This window comes from Pleurodeles waltl, chromosome 5 (genome assembly GCF_031143425.1).
Source record: "Pleurodeles waltl isolate 20211129_DDA chromosome 5, aPleWal1.hap1.20221129, whole genome shotgun sequence".
Classification (NCBI taxonomy): Eukaryota; Metazoa; Chordata; class Amphibia; order Caudata; family Salamandridae; genus Pleurodeles; species Pleurodeles waltl.
The window spans coordinates 1,731,609,582-1,731,627,570 of record NC_090444.1 but is presented as its reverse complement, the minus strand read 5'-3'; the positions used below and the strand labels follow the sequence as shown (position 1 = coordinate 1,731,627,570).

The window sequence follows — 17,989 nt, the reverse complement described above, 5'->3', positions numbered from 1 at the left end:
GACTCAGCAGTCATGGCGGAGGACAAAGCGCATAAAACAACATACCTGTCCTATCTTTTTATACACAGAGTTCTCCACTCTGACAGTCATAAACCTACTATGAACTTGTAGTTTGTGAATGCGAAATATGTAAACTTACACAAAAGTGCAAGTTTACCTTTGTCAATCAGACCTGCAGTCTCTTGAGCTAGGCTGTGCGAAAAACTTCTTCTAAACCATTTTACTCTTAGGCAGCACAAAGTATATTTGTATAAGGTTACCCTTTCACTAAAGTTATCAAAAATCTACCTGAGTTTGTCAAAGCACGGCAGAACTCAAAACCGGCTTGTCTGAGGCATCACCAAACTCACTAAATCATATCCTGTGTTCCATCAACTCATATATTAGTGATAATCTCTAAATGTCGAACTAAACATAATACTCTTAATTACCTCCCACACAACTAACACAAAACCTCTTCTTTGGGTGTAAGATTTTTCAACTTCTCTCATCCTTTCATTTCCTTTGTGACTCATAGCCTCTTCCTCACTTGGACCTACCTGCCTCTGACAAGCCTTGCTGGTTGTTAAAGACCCTACAACGTTTTCATGTGGAAATGCTTATTCTCCAGCATGCAAACATGCTATGTTTATTGTCTAATAGAATCACATGCCCATAAGTTTTTTTTTCAGTAGCTAACCAGTTGAAATGTGCTTGTCTTTCCTAGGGAACTCTTGTTACACCTCTACTGGCATCCGTCTTGCAAGATAAGAGACACTTTGAAAAACCCAAACAGTTTTATCCAGAGCATTTCCTTGATTCAGAAGGAAGGTTTTTGAAGAAAGATGCATTCATGCCTTTCTCAGCAGGTAAAACAAGTTAACTTACTGATGATCTATGTACATCTGTGTGAAAATATGTAATAAAGTGTGTCACATTCTATTTAATATACAGTGGGGACATTTTCATTTTGAGGATTACATGGTGTGAAAGGCATATACAGTATGACCTCAGGGATGCAACTCAAAAAATCTAAACAGTCAATTTATTGAGGTAGGTGGTGCTGACTAATAGAGATTGTGAGCTAGAATCACAAAAGTATTAGAGCTAATTTGACAAATGATTAATGCCTCACTGCCCAGACCTAACAAGGCCACAGTTTCTGTAAAATTCAACTCTACTATTGCTTTTCCATAATTTTAATACATTACACAGAGTCAGACAGACTTTGGTGCATGAGAGGAACAACCCAGCATGTCAGAGAGACAAATGTCTCAGATGGCAAATAACCCAGAAAACCCCCAGGCAGAGAACAGAAGACAGAACAAACTAGTCAGGACAACTTGAAAAGAGCCAGACAGAGGCATCAGCCTGGTAACCCAGCAGAAAACCCAGACAAACCCCAGCGGAACAATCAAATCCTTTACAAGTGTAAGAAGGTAGATAAGGAAGACTAAACACAGGGCTATTTAAGCTAGTACAAATTACAAACCAAACCACAAGGAAGCAAAGAAGGGATACATCAGAGAAGCGTCTCATGGACATTCAGCTGAGGCGAAGATTTGGCAACTACTAAAATGTGAACTAAGGCTGAACAGGAATACAATTAAGCCTCTGCCAAAGGACCATCTAAAGAATATACAATAGGGGTAAGACATGTAGATGAACCCAGAAGAAAATAGAAGAAGGAGTCCTAGGTGGAAGAAACTAAGGTAGCCATGCAAGCAAGACATGGAAGACCTAACAGGGAATCAGCTGCCCAACCACCATGTCATCCAAAAGAGCCAAAAAAGAGTCTGCGCCAAATGAACTAGTCAATAAAGAGCAAACAGAGACCATTGATTGCCCCTCAAGAAGTGGGAACAAAGACGATTACATCTTAAAAGGGATCCCCAAAACAGTGAGCTACACCCGCCTTAATAACTGCAAGCCTCTAGCAACAAGAGTAAAGCAGGAAAGCAAACCATCAGCTAAATGAAGCAGTACTCCAATAAAGGACCTCCTAGAAAATAAAACACATTTATTTAACATACATCAAAACAGTGTTGTACCCTATTCAAACAAGAATAATACTGACACCATCAGCAACACAAAGGGAGACATAACAGTTGGATAACATCTGAGAGATGACAGTGCAAAAAAGACATAGGAAAACCCCACTAAAAGCTAAAGAACCCAAGGGACCAGATAGCCTGTCCTGTTGTAGTAGAATGAGTCAGGAAAAACTGAAACAAAAAATCTCAAAGACCCAAATAAACATAAGGATGGGTCTTTTCAAAAGGAGGACTCAGCAACCACTAAACTTTAGTAGGTTAAAAACTCTCAAGATCTAGCAGGTCTAGAACTATCCAGCCTACCGACACCAGAGCCAAGAAGCAGACTATCCAGTAGACATGGAACATAGAGGAAACATGTTTGGTAGGATGCACAGAACAGAACTGCAAACTTATGAACTCCACAGGATAACAAGAAGGAGACAATGAGTAACCAGCAGATGTGAAGAGAATGTAAGGAAGCCCAAGCCAGTAGCAACCACTTATTGAGTCATATCGAGAACAAGAGCAAAGTAAACACATGCACTGGGAGGAAGCCGACAACAAAAAGTCCACCTCAACCAAATCAGCAGAGAGAAGAGGTAAGTGTACACACATGACACTCAGTGGTAACAAATACTGTAAAAACAGAGACTCCACTGAGCAACCACCAGTCAGCATGGTGTAGAAGCAGCAAACATGGTTCAAGCTGACCGCAGAACTGGAACCCATAAAAAGAGAGAACCAAGAGAGGCATTCATGAATAAATCTCCTGAGAAGCCACAGAAGGACCCAAGAATCTTGGAGGCTCAGACACCATGAAGTCAACCAAGCCAAGGACAACCAACACAAAATCTATAGGAAAAGAAAGTATCCCAAACCACTTAGAAACTGAGGTGCATAACAACAGCCGAGTGAGACAATATTCAAGGAAACAATGGAACAAAACAGTACCGAAATGAAGCAGCCACAAAAGGATGCCAATAATTGTAGTACTGTAAAACCTCCCCACTCCTTCTTGCTGAAAATGCTACAGTGTCTCTTACCTGCAGTGAGTTAGGAGGCACCCCAAAGACAGCTAGGTTCAAAGCCATAATACCTTACTGGTAGGGATACAATCACACACTTGAAGGCTGTGACTTCTATATAAGACTGTATCCTACAGGAAGAAGGTAAACCTTACAACAAAACCTACCATTGAGCAGAGGCCAAACCTAAAGACAGGAACAACCAGGAAACAGAAAACAGGGGGACACCACAGCCCACAACAACAGTGCAGGATGTGACAAAGGGGAGGAGGATCACACAGCATCAGTAGGAATATAGCCTCAAGAAGGAAATATGAATTTTATAAACCACAACCTGCCATAGATGAGAACATACAAACACTGTTATTGAGGGGCCTGAACCTGCAAACTCTGACCAGGGAGCACAGATAGAAGCTGCACTCCCATGGGGGATTCTGTACCCACACAGTCATAACGAGAATCACTGCACAGTTGCTCACAAGACTCACCCAGTGTGTTGCATAACAGCCCAATAGGAACTCAAGGCCACAGAGCAGGCATCCAAGTCATTCAGAGTCCAGAGGAAATGGCGTGGCAATCAGAGATCAAGGATCAGCAAGGGCTAGCATACCACCAGAGTGAAAAGGCCAAAGTCCCAGGTAGTGCAAAGATAACTAGCAATGCAGGAAAGGCCAACAGAAATAAAGGGAGACTTTCATTAGGCAAGAAGGAAGCTGCGGCAATGCTAGACCTCACAGCCCTATGGCTTGGAGGCCAAGGGGTACAGCCAGGGGGAGGAGGTACAATGGATGTATCCTATCACAAAGGACGACAAAACCCAAAGAGGTGGCAATGGCCATGGAGCTGACTTATGGGCTCCCACAAGTATCCAGTCTGAGACACGATCCAATCTGAGACATGAGTAAAGCTTCAGTTCACGTCAACACCCCTGAAGCAGGAAACCCATACAGGACACATGAGGGCCCAAAGGGAAATACAGGTACTGTGCATAATGCACATAAATGTGGAGATCAGGCCAACTTGTGACAACTGCAAATGCTCCACAAAACACTGCATGTGGCTAGAGATGAAAATACCTCAAGTCCCAAAACAAGAAGCCCTGTCCCAAACATGGAAAGAATCCCACCGGTGGTTTAAAGGTGCCATAGGCTATAATGCACTTGTAATATGAAGGAAAGGATATGTGCCATGTTTGTGATACAGTAACCTTTCCACCAAACTACATAAAGCCCAAAAGGTCATATGTAGAATGTGATGGTGTGGGAGATACATCTGATTCATTAATAAGACCTGCATAGTGTTGGAAAATGGGTTATTGGTAGGGCAGGTAGGTACCTACACCTAGCAACAAGCCACTAACCTCCACATAGGTACAGTTAGGTCTCAGTAAATTAATCCCAGCTCAACCCTTGGTAGCTTGGCAACGAGCGTCAAGGCTTAACTTAGGAGACAAAGTGTAAAGCATTCAAATATCACAAAACAGTAATTAAATAAAACACAGGAAACAGTTTAAAAATCCAAAACCAATTTATAAAAATAGTTTATATTTTTATCTTTAAAATGACACAAAAATGATTAAAATCGGTTCAGGGGAACCGGAGATATGAATTTTTAAAGAATTATTACTTTTCTAGCGCTTAGAAACAAAAAGCGCCAATCGGGTCATCTGGTTGCACCTCGACCGGGGCAAAGTCAAACTTTCAGGCCGACCGCGATGGAGCCCTGCTCGGCTACAGGTCGCAGGAGGCCTCGGTTAAAAAGTTACCTTCTGACTTAGTCTTTATTTTGAAGTTTTTCTTCACCGGGACGAACCTGCCAGTTGAATCCGACCTCCTGGAGCCCTTGTCCGGATACGCGATGTGGGTTTCCTCGGTGGAGACTTTTACCTTCGGACTTAGTCGTTTTTTCGAGATGAAAATCCTTCAACTGGGGTAAACCTGGATCTTGATCCGACGTCCATGGAGCCCTTCTCGGATACGATGGCTGGGAGGTCCCCGGTCAACTTTTTACCTTCGGACTTAGTCTCTTTTTTGGATGTTTTTCTTTACCGGGACGAACCACGAAGTCAGGCCGAGTCGCGGTTGAGGCAAGCCGGCTAGAATTTCCGCGGCGGGTCGGTCCCTCTCTGGAGCTTTTTTCCAAAAATTCTCAAATCTTTTCCAAACTTCTGGGGCTTCACCCAGATATTCTTTTAAGGTTCTTTTGGGGTCCACAGCTCACCCCAAGGGTCCAGAAGTTCTGTGATGGTCCTTGGGGGGTGCGGACTTCAACTCCCAGAATGCACCTGGCGCAAACTCCTTTTTGGCCACTGGACAGTGGTCAGCTGGTCGCTTTCTTCAGGAGTTGGTGCAGGGGACTCTGGTTTAGCAATTTTTCACCTGTAGCAAACAGGGAGTCCCTCCTTGAACCAGTTGAAGCCAGGCAAAGTCCTTCTTGTGGTGAAGCCCAAGTGTGCAGCTGGTGCAGTCCTTCTGAGTGCAGGGTCCAGGTGCAGGCCAGGGGTCCAGCAGGGCAGTCCTTCTTCTTCTTTAGTTCCTTTCTTGTTGAATTCTGGAGGGGATCTGAGGCGTGGGTGCAGGTCTGCCAGTTTTATCCTTGCTTCTGGGTGAAAAGCAGGGGGGCCCTGGTTCTCCAATCAGGGACAGGGTCGTCCCCCTGTGATGACCACTTCCTGGGAAGTGTGGCAAAAATCCATCCCAGAAGGCAACAGTCTCTAAAAATCCAACATAGATGAATCAGATTTTTGGGGGTTACATCTGGCTGAGCCCACCCACTGGTGTGGCTAAAAATCATAAACACACCCCTCTCCTGCCCTCTCCTAATCTAATCAAGGGGGCACCTAATTGTCTGGGGTTGCAGGATGTGGGGGTGTTGCTGGGTGCTCCAAATGTCCTTCTCTGCCTTTGAAGACCAGTTTGGCAGCCCTCCCCCTTCCTGCCTCACCATCTGCTGAGGGGAGATTCTCTCCCCCAAGCACATTCCTTTGTGTGAAGCCAGGCCACTTCACACCTAATCAAGGCAGCCTGGCAGAAGCTGCTGCAGGCTGGCCAATCAGAGCACAGCAGCAAAAACAATGCAGAGCTGAAATTGGCAACTTTTTAGGTAAAGTCTAAACTTTTTATCTGAACAAGTTATATTAAATCCAACAACTGGAAGTTGTGGGATTTATTACAACAATTAATTTGATACCAAATTCTTGGTATGTAACATTTAAGGAGACTTTAAAATTTAAAATAAAGTCTGCCCATTCTAGCCTATGAAGGCCATTTACTTCAATGAGGGAAAAACGAATTTGGCTGTTTTTACCTCACCAGGGCTTATAAATCTATTTTTATAAAGTCCCTGCTTATAGTTACATGGCACCCAGCCCTAGGGGCATAGGGCACACCTTAGGGGTGACTTATATGTAAAAATAAGGTAGTTTAAGACTTTGGAAGTACCTTTAATTCCAAAGTCGAATTTGCATATAACTTTAATTTAAAAGCAGCCAGCAAGGCAGGCTTGCTTTTAAAATGACACTGGGCACCTCAGCAGTGCACCTAGGTGTGCACCACCTATGCTGTGGTCCCTAAACCTACATGCCCTACCATATACTAGGGACTTATAGGTAGGTTAACTTAGCCAATTATAATTAGCCTAATTTGCATATCCATTTTACACAGAGCACAGGCCCTGGGACTGGTTAGCAGTACCCAGGGCACCATCAAAGTCAGGAAAACACCAGCAAAAAGAGGAAAATGGGGGCAAAAAGTTATGGGGCCTCTGCAATCAGCCCTGTTTTCTCACACATAGTATCAACTAATTTGTACTAAGAAAACACTGCACTTTTCAAAATCTTGTTTTTAAAAACAATTGGCTAATCTAGGCGCATACTACACCTGCCTCCATCTTGTATTCCTACGTGTCGATGATTTCATTTCTCCTCTCATCACATGTTACAACATGTGCATTAATAAAATGCACTGTGCACTCCGGAGGAAGCTTTCCTTCCAAATTTAACTATACAAGGCCTTTCCTGTCTGTGTCTAGGTTGGCCTATCCATTGTATTAGTTTGCCATTGTTTTGCATGTAGATAGATTTGTACTCTCATTAGGTGAAATAGGGATTAATTATCATTATTCAGTTTGATATTGTTGCATATTGCTGTACTGTGATTATGTCAGTCTATGAAACATTTAGTTTACTTTACCGTGACTTCCTGACTTTTGCTCTGTATCTTATTATGAAAAGAGCTAATTCTAGAAGTGAGATAATCTAGTTTGCCCTGACTCTTGGAGAGCAGACTCTTGTCAGTTTGTCTCTTGCTTAGGACTTAGAACATTTTCTCTGAGACTTAACTCTGTGTCATACCTCCTGCTGCACTGAGCCTCGTGTTAAATCCCTACATATGTTTTATTATGGATATTGATTAATTGCTTTCTGCATTGATCTTTAAATGTTAAATAAACCCTTCATGGTATCTAGCACTTACTTGTCTCAAAAAGGTTTATTTAATTGATTATGCTGCTTGTTTTACCAACAAAGTTGATTTTGTTAGCAGCACATTCTTGAGGCCAATGCTGCCCCCTATCCTGTGAAGGCGCTTTATCTTATTATCAGGTTTCTCAAAGATAGCATCAACAATGGTCAAGATAATATTGACAAAATTCGAAAGATGTCTCAACCGTCAATTTCATAGTGTTATTGACTATAACATGGCACGTTTTGACAAAAACCTTTCTGTCAAACCAAAAATAAAGCTCTTAGACAAATGAAGCAAAATGCTAGCATGCATACCACAAGTGTCACCATCCATTTACTTGTCAGTAAAAATAAAATGGCTCAAATATAATTTACAAAGACAAATCATATGGATTATAGTCATTATTTGGGTGAAAATGTTTCAGATTATTCCAAAGTTAGCATAGCCAAATCAGAAAGTGGGCTAAGGAAGTATGTATCAATGCATGTCCATTTGAATTCACATCCTAACTTTTGATTTGACTTCTTCAAAGTCTGAAAGCACAGCCCTGGCTTAGCTGGCTTAGCTGAAAACTGCAGTCAGTAGTAGAGTCTCCTGCCTCCTTCCTCTGCATTTTCAATTCGGTTGACTCTCTGTTGTGGGAATGTGATTAACAAAGTGTTTCTCCTTTTGCCTTTCAACATGCCCCACAACAGATAAAGTGGATGTTGCTGCTTCTACAGCAGAGAGATTGATGGTAATGGCCAACTCAAAGTTAAGAAAAGACATCAGTCTTCACATGGTAGTCTGGCAAGAGACAACATAAACATTGTACCCAGTATGGGATATAAGATTCACATCGCATGTTTGAAGCAACTGATCAGTTCTATCAACTCCTTCCATGTGCTTGTTATAATCAAATATCCAGTCAGTATTATGAAAGGACAAGCGCTCATATGCTCTTATCATGGAATGAAGTGTCTGTCACAAAAGTTCAGAGCTCACAGTTTGGTGCAACGCACGGCATTGCATTGACCATTTTGGAGCATTTTGAAAAAAGGCTTCTAAGGGAATCTTTTACAGTTGTTTCAAAAGGCCCCACATATCACAGTGCCAGTGCTGTACAGTTTGCTGTATTCCTGTACTGAAATTATAATGAGAGTGTCAGCAGGTACCCAACACAACTACAATACTTGCTATGGACGGGGCTGCTCAAGGTGACCGGCCCCAATAGACTCTGGGGAAGAGGTTCAAAAATTATCTGGACCCATGGTGCCCCTCTTGTATAATAATATGCCTGGAAAGCAATGCTTGGCCCTTGAGTGCTGATCATTGAAAAAGTCAACTTTTCCTCCAGTTTATTAATTCAATCAATGTGGACATGGAGGAACAGACAAGCACTATTGAATCAGCTGTGTAACCAAGCTGGGGAGCCTTTCTAGTATTGTTACAACTACGGAGCACTGCACAACGCTGCAGTGCAAAAGCTGGAATGTCAATTGGTGAAAGCAACACAAGATCTGAGAGATCCTAAAAAAATCAGATACAGTGTCATAACATGTTACAGTTAGTCTGGAAGACAAAATGTAAACACTGTATGACATGTCAAGAGAAACACCTCTTTAAGAATGCTCAGTGTTCCCTCAGATGTCCATTCAGAGCTGCTAACAGGGGAGCTGGGTAATCTGTTGATAGACCTCCTGTGGCGACAACCAGAGGTCAAAGTAGCAGTGGCATTTAAACTCCTGCAAAAGCTGAGGCACCCCAGGGAAGGAACTAAGGTCACAGTGATGGTGTTGCTTACCTCCTCACTGTGGAGGGAGCAGGCTCTATGGGTGGCTGTGCCCAGAAATATTATGAAAAGGGAGAAGAACAGGCTATTTTTTCCAGACTTTAATCCCAACACACTGGTCAAGAAAAGGTTTCAAACAGGCTTTGACGGTTAAGGACATCACAGTCCTTTTGGGATATGTAGTGAGACAAAGGGCCTCATTTATTAGGAAATAGGGCAGCGTGGTGCCACAAGCAATATAGCTGCGCTGAGCTGCATCATTTCCAAAACGCAGGAATGCGCCTTATTATAAAGAATACGCTATATCCGTGTGTTTACCCCTAATGCCTTTGCTAAAGCATCTGCCAACGCAGTCACCCTTGTGCCATGGTGCAAGGATGCCTACGTTGCGGGAGTGATTGTTTATGTGCAGGAAGGAGCACCTTTCTGCACATAAACAATCATTAATGGCGATTTGCTCCTTCTTTGTCTGCTGCAGTATGCAGTAGACGTAGAAAGATCAAAGAATTAGGAGAAATAAACGTATTTAACCTCGTTGCGCCACTCTAACACTGCAGCAGTGTTAATTTTTGGCGCTGCCTTAGGTTTAGGATTTCTTGTAAATTTGGGGCAACATCAAAAACCAATGGGTGTTGCATGGGTACGCCGAGAGCAACACCCATTGCACACCCCTTTGCTGCAGAAAACTGCGTTGGGCGGCCCATATTTACAAGGCAGCATTAAGCGACGAAAAGTGGCTTAACACCACCTTGTAAATATGGAGCAGGACACATCGCCGCCGGAACGTTGCTAAAAGTGACGCTCCTGTGGCACAAGGGTCTCGTAAATGAGGCCCTAAATGTAGACCATGAGCAAAAAAAAATATGCATTCACCAAAGTGGACTCTGAATGAATAAATGAATGAAGGTTTTTTTTATAGCAGAACAGCTACAGAAAAGGGCATCTGGCATTGCATAAGAAGAGACTGCTCATAGAGGATGAGTAGGCAGATCTAAAAAGCCATTCTTTCACTTATTTTTAAAAACAGTCTTCTTTAGAAATGGAATGTGAGGTGAAAGAGACTCATTCATGCTAAAGAAAGACAAAGGAAGCAAAGGAGAGGTGCTCTTTTCTTTCGCGCCAAATCATAGGGCTCTTTAACAGAAGTTCATTAGCAGATCCTAAGGCCCGTATTTATACTCCGTTTGCGCCGAATTAGCGTCGTTTTTTTCGACGCAAATTCGGCGCAAAACTAACGCCATATTTATACTTTGGCGTTAGACGCGTCTAGCGCCAAAGTATGAGTAAAGAGCGTCATTTTTTTGCGTGAACGCCTTCCTTGCGTTAATGAGATGCAAGGAAGGCGTTCCCGTCTAAAAAAATGACGGCGACGCAAATGCGCCGTATTTATACTCCCGGGCAAAAATCACGCCCGGGAGGTGGCGGGTCAAAAAACCCCGCATTTGCGCCACTATTTAACGCCTGGGTCCGGGTAGGCGTTAAGGGGCCTGTGGGCTCAAAATGAGCCCACAGGTGCCCTCCCCTGCCCCCAGGGACCCACCCTGCCACCCCTGCCCACCCCAGGAGGACACCCAAGGATGGAGGGACCCACCCCAGGGACATTCAGGTAAGTTCAGGTAAGTATAATTTTTGACATATTTTTTTTTTTTTTGGGTGGCATAGGGGGGCCTTATTTGTGCCCCCCTACATGCCACTATGCCCAATGACCATGCCCAGGGGACATAAGTCCCCTGGGCATGGCCATTGGGCAAGGGGGCATGACTCCTGTCTTTACTAAGACAGGAGTCATTTAAATGGCGTCTGGGCGTCGAAAATAATGGCGCAAATCGGGTTGAGGCGATTTTTTTGCCTCAACCTGACTTGCCCCATTTTAAGACGCCCTAACGCCATTTTCCCCCTACGCCGGCGCTGCCTGGTCTACGTGGTTTTTTTCCACGCACACCAGGCAGCGCCGGTCTGCTAGCGCCGGCTAACGCCATTCCATAAATACGGCGCCCGCATGGCGCTTCAGAATGGCGTTAGACGGCGCTAAATTTTTTGACGCTAAACTGCGTTAGCGCAGTTTAGCGTCAAAAAGTATAAATATGGGCCTGAGTCTCTGGGCGATAAGGAGGAAGCCTGTCCATCACGTACGCAGGTCCCTTCTTGCGGAATGCACGATGTGTCAGGATTAAATTATGCACCAGGAGGCAGTGAAGAGATTTAAGATGCCATGCTACAGACTGCTGCCCAGGAATATTTAAAATTAGCAAGGCAGCGCCATTATTTGCAACTTGAAGATACCTGACAAGATACTGAGTTAAACAGAAGTTAAGCGAGTTGGAATAATCCAATGCTTGATGGACCACTGTCTTGAGCGCAGATGTTGGTAGGATATTGAGATTTCTTTAAGGGACCGTCATAAATCAGGGACTCTGATATTCTTGCTTTTGCCGACCAAATTTGACCACGGTAGGAGTTTTCTTGGGAATTCCTTCTTTTACTCTTTTCCTCCATTTGGCAAGATCCTAAGCTTTGACAGAAGGTACTTTACACTCAGTCCAGACCTTAGACAACTGGCAACGAGGCACTAGAACGTGTCAGAACAGGGCTCGCGCAAGCTGGTGATCTCGGCTTTCAAAGGCTTATACAACTCCTCACCAGTCTAAGGTACTTCAGTGCTGACACGAAAAATCTTATTTGATGACCTCTGACCAGCTGACATTAAACTCCTGGTCATGTCTAAAACTCCATGTGTATCATTGGAATTTCAGTCTGCTTACTTAGTGACTACCCTGTACACATACCTGATAAAATGTGCCCTGTCTGTCAGTTGAAGATTACCTCCCACTAATGCTTCATATTACAAGAAGTTAAGTGATTTAAACGGATACTAACTACACTTCTACAATATATCTGACATTTAAACATGTATATGTGAAAAATTAATTTTGCATTGTTTTGTTTTTGTTGAACATGCATCGCCCATCAAATTCAGAACCTTCTCTGCAGATTCCATCCAAAAATGCTAACTGCTCATGTACTGTTTAACTGTTGTACAGTATTTCTTACGGAAATCTGCATCTACGATAAAAATATTCGAAAAAGCTGGTAGTTCAAGTGCAAGCACTGCCTATTGAAAGACTCGTTTTTTGCCAGACATAGCAGTATTCCTTATAAGAAAGGTGGCACAACGCTGCATCTACTTCACTAGGAAGTTAGATTTCTATCCAGTGCTTTACTGCACTACAGGTGGAAATAGGTGGACAAGCATTAAAATGACTAGTTCTATCCTTTTCACAGGCCACCTCTGCAGGGAGTTACTGCCCAGTGGAAGTAAGTGGTAAATGTTGTGCAGTTACACTGTAGTCGCGTATAGGCAGTATTGTAATGGGGTATACATACTGCCAAGGACATGGTACGCCACCCACATTTAAAAGCAGGTAGACCTTAGGTTTAATCACGGCAGAGACTACTCCCTCTCTGCCATGATTAAACCCCTCAGATGGCCTTGTGGAGTAAGGCTTGTCGAAGGCAGACTGCTAATGCGGACGATCTAATTGAGATGGGAGGAATTAAAAATCAGTTTTTGCTGCTCATCAGAGGTTCCTGTCAATGCTTTGGAAATTACTGCCAGCCTAGCAGTCATTTCAAAATCTGGCAGGCGGCCAGTAGTCCTCTTCCATGCCAATGGAGATTACTTCATCCACCAAAATATAAACCAGGCCCTTAATGTCTGAGCACAGGGCAGTGAACTGGAAAACCAGTGGACTCCATTGACATAAAACTACATTTCACCAGTGCTTAACTTGTAGAAAAGATAAAGGAGCAGATTTATTAAGAATTCACACAACGCAGTGCAGCAAGGCAAGTTGCTGCACTGTGTGAATCGGAGAGAGCTGAAAGTTACTAAAATATAGCAGCACTCTTCAGCTCTCTCCTTGTGCTGGTGCACTTGAGGCTGTGCACAAGGTGCAATAGTGCCTGGATTATGGACAGGAATGATTTTGTGCAGAAAGGGATACCTTTCTGCACAAAAACAATTGAAAGAGGAAATAACAAGGAGAAGAAATTTGTTGTCCCTCACTATGCCTCTCTGTGGTAGGCGTACAAGTTTCATGAAATCCCAGCTTTACAAGCCTTAGTAAATCTGTAATTTCATGAAATCCATGGATGAATGTACAGGAAGACCTATGCTGCACCCATGGAACACCTCACACCAAGAAATGTAATGCAGCACAAGTTGCTAATTTGTGTTAATTTCAGTACAAGGCCATGCAAATCAGCCCTTGCGTGGCTTTGTAAATCATAAAAAAGCCTTAAAGTTGCCCAGTGTCGCCTTGAGTGATGCAAGGGGGACAGAAATGCTAACTAAATCTGCCCTGATTAAGTACTGAGGCTGCATAGTCTTGGGTCAAACTCCTGCCTCGTTAATAGATAAGCAGGCACTCCCTGCTCCTTTTAAATCGTTGTTGCAGATTCTTTCTCATCCATGTTCTCTCTTGTTGTCATGGCTGTTCCATCTTTCACATCCTCCTTCTTTCCCCCTTGTGTGTTTTCCTCTCTCTTTCTCTGTGTCAAAGTCTGAGGAGGAAAGTAGGTTCTGGTCTCCAAAAATACGTGTCTGTGGGCCCCACCTGCAACTACCTGCTCAAATTAAGCATTACATTTCACTGACATACCTTTAGTTTTGAATGTATTTACTATAGTTGAATTGCTGGTTTAACATATACACATAATTGTAATCTGTTTTTCTCTAGGTCGACGGGTTTGTGCTGGTGAGACTCTTGCTAGAATGGAGCTCTTCGTCTTTTTTACAAGCCTGTTGCAGAAGTTCAACTTCTGCCTAGCTCCTGGTGTAACTGATTTGGACCTCACTCCAGCAGAGGGATTCACAACCCCACCAATGCCACATATGATTTGTGCAATAGCACGTTCTTGAAATGAACCCACCACACAAAGAGGAGCAATAATTAATTATGAGAGTTATATGTACCTTTTGCTATCTGTATACAGTCATTACTTTCCAGTGAACATGGGCACAAACAAGCTAGAAAAATTCAGACATAGACTGATTTGTATAATGGATTGGGTAGCTACTTTGTATTGAATGGAATGATTTTAGCAATGTTTTCAAATATTGAGACTGATAGGTCAATAGAGACATTTGAGGTTTGATCTGGTGATACAACACCGGATAAATGTCACCCAAGCCTGAAGAACATATGGGAAGCTCAACAGTGCATGTTACCTCTTAAAAGGTATGGCTTTTATTCTTATTACATTAGGATTTTTAGAAGTGATGTGCTCCTTTAGGTGTAGATGAGTGACTCCTACCCAGTTTTACTATGTCAGTTTAGAAAGGGGTTGGCTCGTGTATTTCAAGTTCACTCAGACACTATTGCACCAAATACCTTTAACTGAAAAAATCTCTGCATAGAATTCCTGTAATTACCAGTTAAAACTCTAGCAGTGGGTAATACCTGCGCATACCTGGATTCACCTGATATAATTCCAAAAGTTATTCTGTCTTCCATGGGGTTTAGCACACACACATCCTACCTACTCAGGTGAGGCCGGGGCGAGGGAGGTGGGATGGGTGAATAGGGGAGGGCAAAGGAAGAAGTATAATGACAGCAGAACACCATAAGTTCCCCCTTGTAGTAGATGGAGTTGGGGTGGAGCTGTGGGCAAGGCTTGGCTGCTGTAGTAGCCCAAAACGTAAAGCAATTTTACTGGCCGTTTGTTCCAGTTAGCAAAAATCAGGTCCAGTGTTTCCACACTTAGGATAAAAGATGCAGAGACACCGAGTCAGTCATGACCAAAAGGAGCAGAATTCCACATGGGAATTCCGCCCATCAACTCATAATTTGGGCTAATATAACTGACCACAATAGGAATATAAGAACAACTAAATGTGTGTTTCGGAGTTTTCACCACATCATTACAGTACCAACGTGTGGGTGACAATAAATGATATTTTAATTACATCTATCAGGGGCACTAAAGAGATACAATGTTAGACCAACCGAGGCTGATATTCTCATGGGTTCTCATAAAAGTTTCCCACATGGCTGACATGGAAATCTGCCTGTTCAAACTGAAGCAATTCTTGCTATTTATTCTGCTTTCATATTGATAAGACCGGTTCTCAGTCAAAGAGAGTTGAATATGTAATAAGTATTTGTAGAGCTCACAGCTCACTGAGTAGGGTGTCCTGGCACTGAAAAGCAGGAGGAGCGTGGGCTGAAGCCAGTGCTAAGTCTACATGAAGAGTCATGTCTTCAGTTTATTGTGGAATTAAATAACTAAGGAGGTGATTTTGATAAGCAGGGGTAGGTCGTTCCAGGCTTTAGGAATAAGGTAGGAGAAGGCCTGGCTGCTGGACCTGGTTCTGTGTATGCAGGATATGTGTGCAAGTAGGAGTGCAGCCGAGCAGATGTGTCAGGTATGTTTGTGGAAGTTGACATGATTGTTTAAGTAGGTGGATCCAAAGTTGTGCTGGGTTTTGTATGTGTACGTTAGGAGTTTGAAAAGTGCCACTTTGTGTGTGTGAAGCTAGAGGACGTCTTTGAGGTGTGTGGTGATGTGGGTGCGGGGGAAGTCGGAGTGTGAGTCTGGTACCTGAATTCTGCATGGTCTGGAGTCTTTTGGTCAGTTGTGCATAATTCCTATGAAGAGTGTGTTGCTGTAGTCCAACTTGCTGGTGATGAGAGACTGCGTGATGGTTCTGTGGGTGCAGATAGCCACTTGAAAATCTTCTTGAGCATCTTGAGTGTGTAGAAACAGGTGGTGGAGACTGCATTCCCTTGGTTTTTCATAGCGAGCTGGCTGTTGGATATTGTTCTAACTTTCTTTGCATGGGTGGTTGGTTGAATGTGGGTCTGAGATCAGCAGGTGACCAGGTGGGTCGCCATAGCAAGGGGTCTTTACTCAGCATGACTACTTCAGGCTTGTCTGTGTCAAGCTTTAGGCAGTGGTTTTTCATCCATCTGACTACTTCAGACATGCAGGTGGAGAATATTTAAAGATGGTGGCAAGGAAAGCACAGGTACACACTTTCCTTGTTATTTAATTGCAGTTGATGTATGCTAATAAAAGCAAATCTCTGGTGCTTCAAGAGGGTATGAGGGGCCACCAAGTTACCTGTACAATGTGACATTCCTTGCTACAACCATCATCCCTCATCAGCAGGTTCATTAATTCAATGTGATTTGAGTGTCGTCTTTGTAGGATGTGACTCATGCTGAGGATGCAAATGATACTGATGAGTAGGGTGTGTGGGTGTTGAACAGCGTGGGACTGAGAGGATCCTTGTGGAATTCCACTGATGAGTTTGGCAGTGCCCCAGGTGAAAGGAGTCGGGATGACCGACTATGCACGGCCTGTGATGATAGGAAAGATCCAGCGGAGCACTGGTCCCCAAAATTATCTAGGTATTGAATGAGGACGGGGTGGCAGACATTATCAAAGGCAGTAGATAGCTGCAGAAGGATGAGGTAAGGAGGAGTTATCATTGCTGTGGTTGCTACTGAAGCCAGATTGTGTGGTGTTGAAGAGGTTGTTGCTGTTGAAGTAGGCAACTAGATGTTTTTTCATGATCTTATGACATTCACCAGGAAGGGTGGAAATAAGTCTAGCCAGTAAATGGCTAATGTTTTAGAGCTTGTTGAGGTTTCTTTATGAGAGGGAGTACTGCTATCAGACTGTGCTGATCAAGTTGAGGCAGTTCTGTTGCTAAATTCTAGCTGCATTAAAGTTGACTAATCTGGGGACAGGCAACTTTAAGGATAAGGGATGACAGTACCTTATTCAATAACATTATCAGTTCAAGCAGTGGATTTTCAGTGAAACTTGGTGTCGTCCTGTAAACTGTGTATTAACCATAGGAATCTCCTTTCCCAATTTGATATTCCCACTCTCAAAAAAATCTCACTTGCCCCAACCAGGGTCTGGAAATCTCTGTTGCTTCCACTTAACCTTGCTCTGAGTATGTTCGTTTTAAAAAAAGTTGAAACCTTCATTTATTTTATTGATGTATGCTGTAGATTTAGATTGGAAGCTCCAGTATTTTTTTTCTTTTCTTTTCCTATTGATGTTCTTGTTTAAGCCAGTGCTTTATTTGATCAATTGTGATTATGTCATTTTATGTTTTTGTGTTTTTTTTAAATCTTATTGTTATGCTGTATAATTCACACTTTAGCAAGGTTTGCCCTTTTGGATAATTACAAATATATTAAAATATATAGCAAGGGCACTCGTCCACCCCTTTAGAGATGTCACTTCTCTTGTCAGCTCAGATGCATTTGAAGAATGTGTTGTAACGTTGTTTTGGAATAATATGCTACAATTGTTCACTCTCACCTCTCGACCCAAAGCTAATCCAGTGAGGGTGTTAATGGCACGGTTTCCTTATGATTAATAAATGCCTTTCCTGAACCCACTCTTGGACTGTGGAGTTATTTCGCTGGTGATGAGGAGGCATAGAAGTGAGAATAGGACATCTACAATTATATCATCCCTGAAGTGACTGGCTAATGCAGGTGAATTAAGCTCAAGAGCTATGCAGCAAGCCTTTATGAGATTGCTTTGTTGCTCTTCCACTTCTGTGCTCCAGATGTACTGTAATAATTTATTTGTGTTATTCTTCTACAACCCTGACACAAAATTGCCTTGAAAAACTACTCACCTTGCAATTCAGTATGCTCCACTGATTAACATTAGTGCATGCATCTG

The 17,989-nt window shown here is 43.0% G+C and overlaps 1 protein-coding gene across 1 annotated transcript in view; it reads left to right on the top strand.

The window, feature by feature from the left end:
- Nucleotides 1–17,696, top strand: part of LOC138296717 (cytochrome P450 2K4-like) — a 304,271-nt gene extending 286,575 nt beyond the window's left edge. The window contains exons 8-9 of the mRNA XM_069236118.1: nucleotides 707–848; nucleotides 14,014–17,696. Coding sequence (XP_069092219.1) covers nucleotides 707–848; nucleotides 14,014–14,195 — 324 coding nt within the window. The 3' untranslated portion in view covers nucleotides 14,196–17,696. The remainder of the gene's footprint in view (nucleotides 1–706; nucleotides 849–14,013) is intronic.
- The last annotated feature ends 293 nt before the right edge of the window (nucleotides 17,697–17,989 follow it).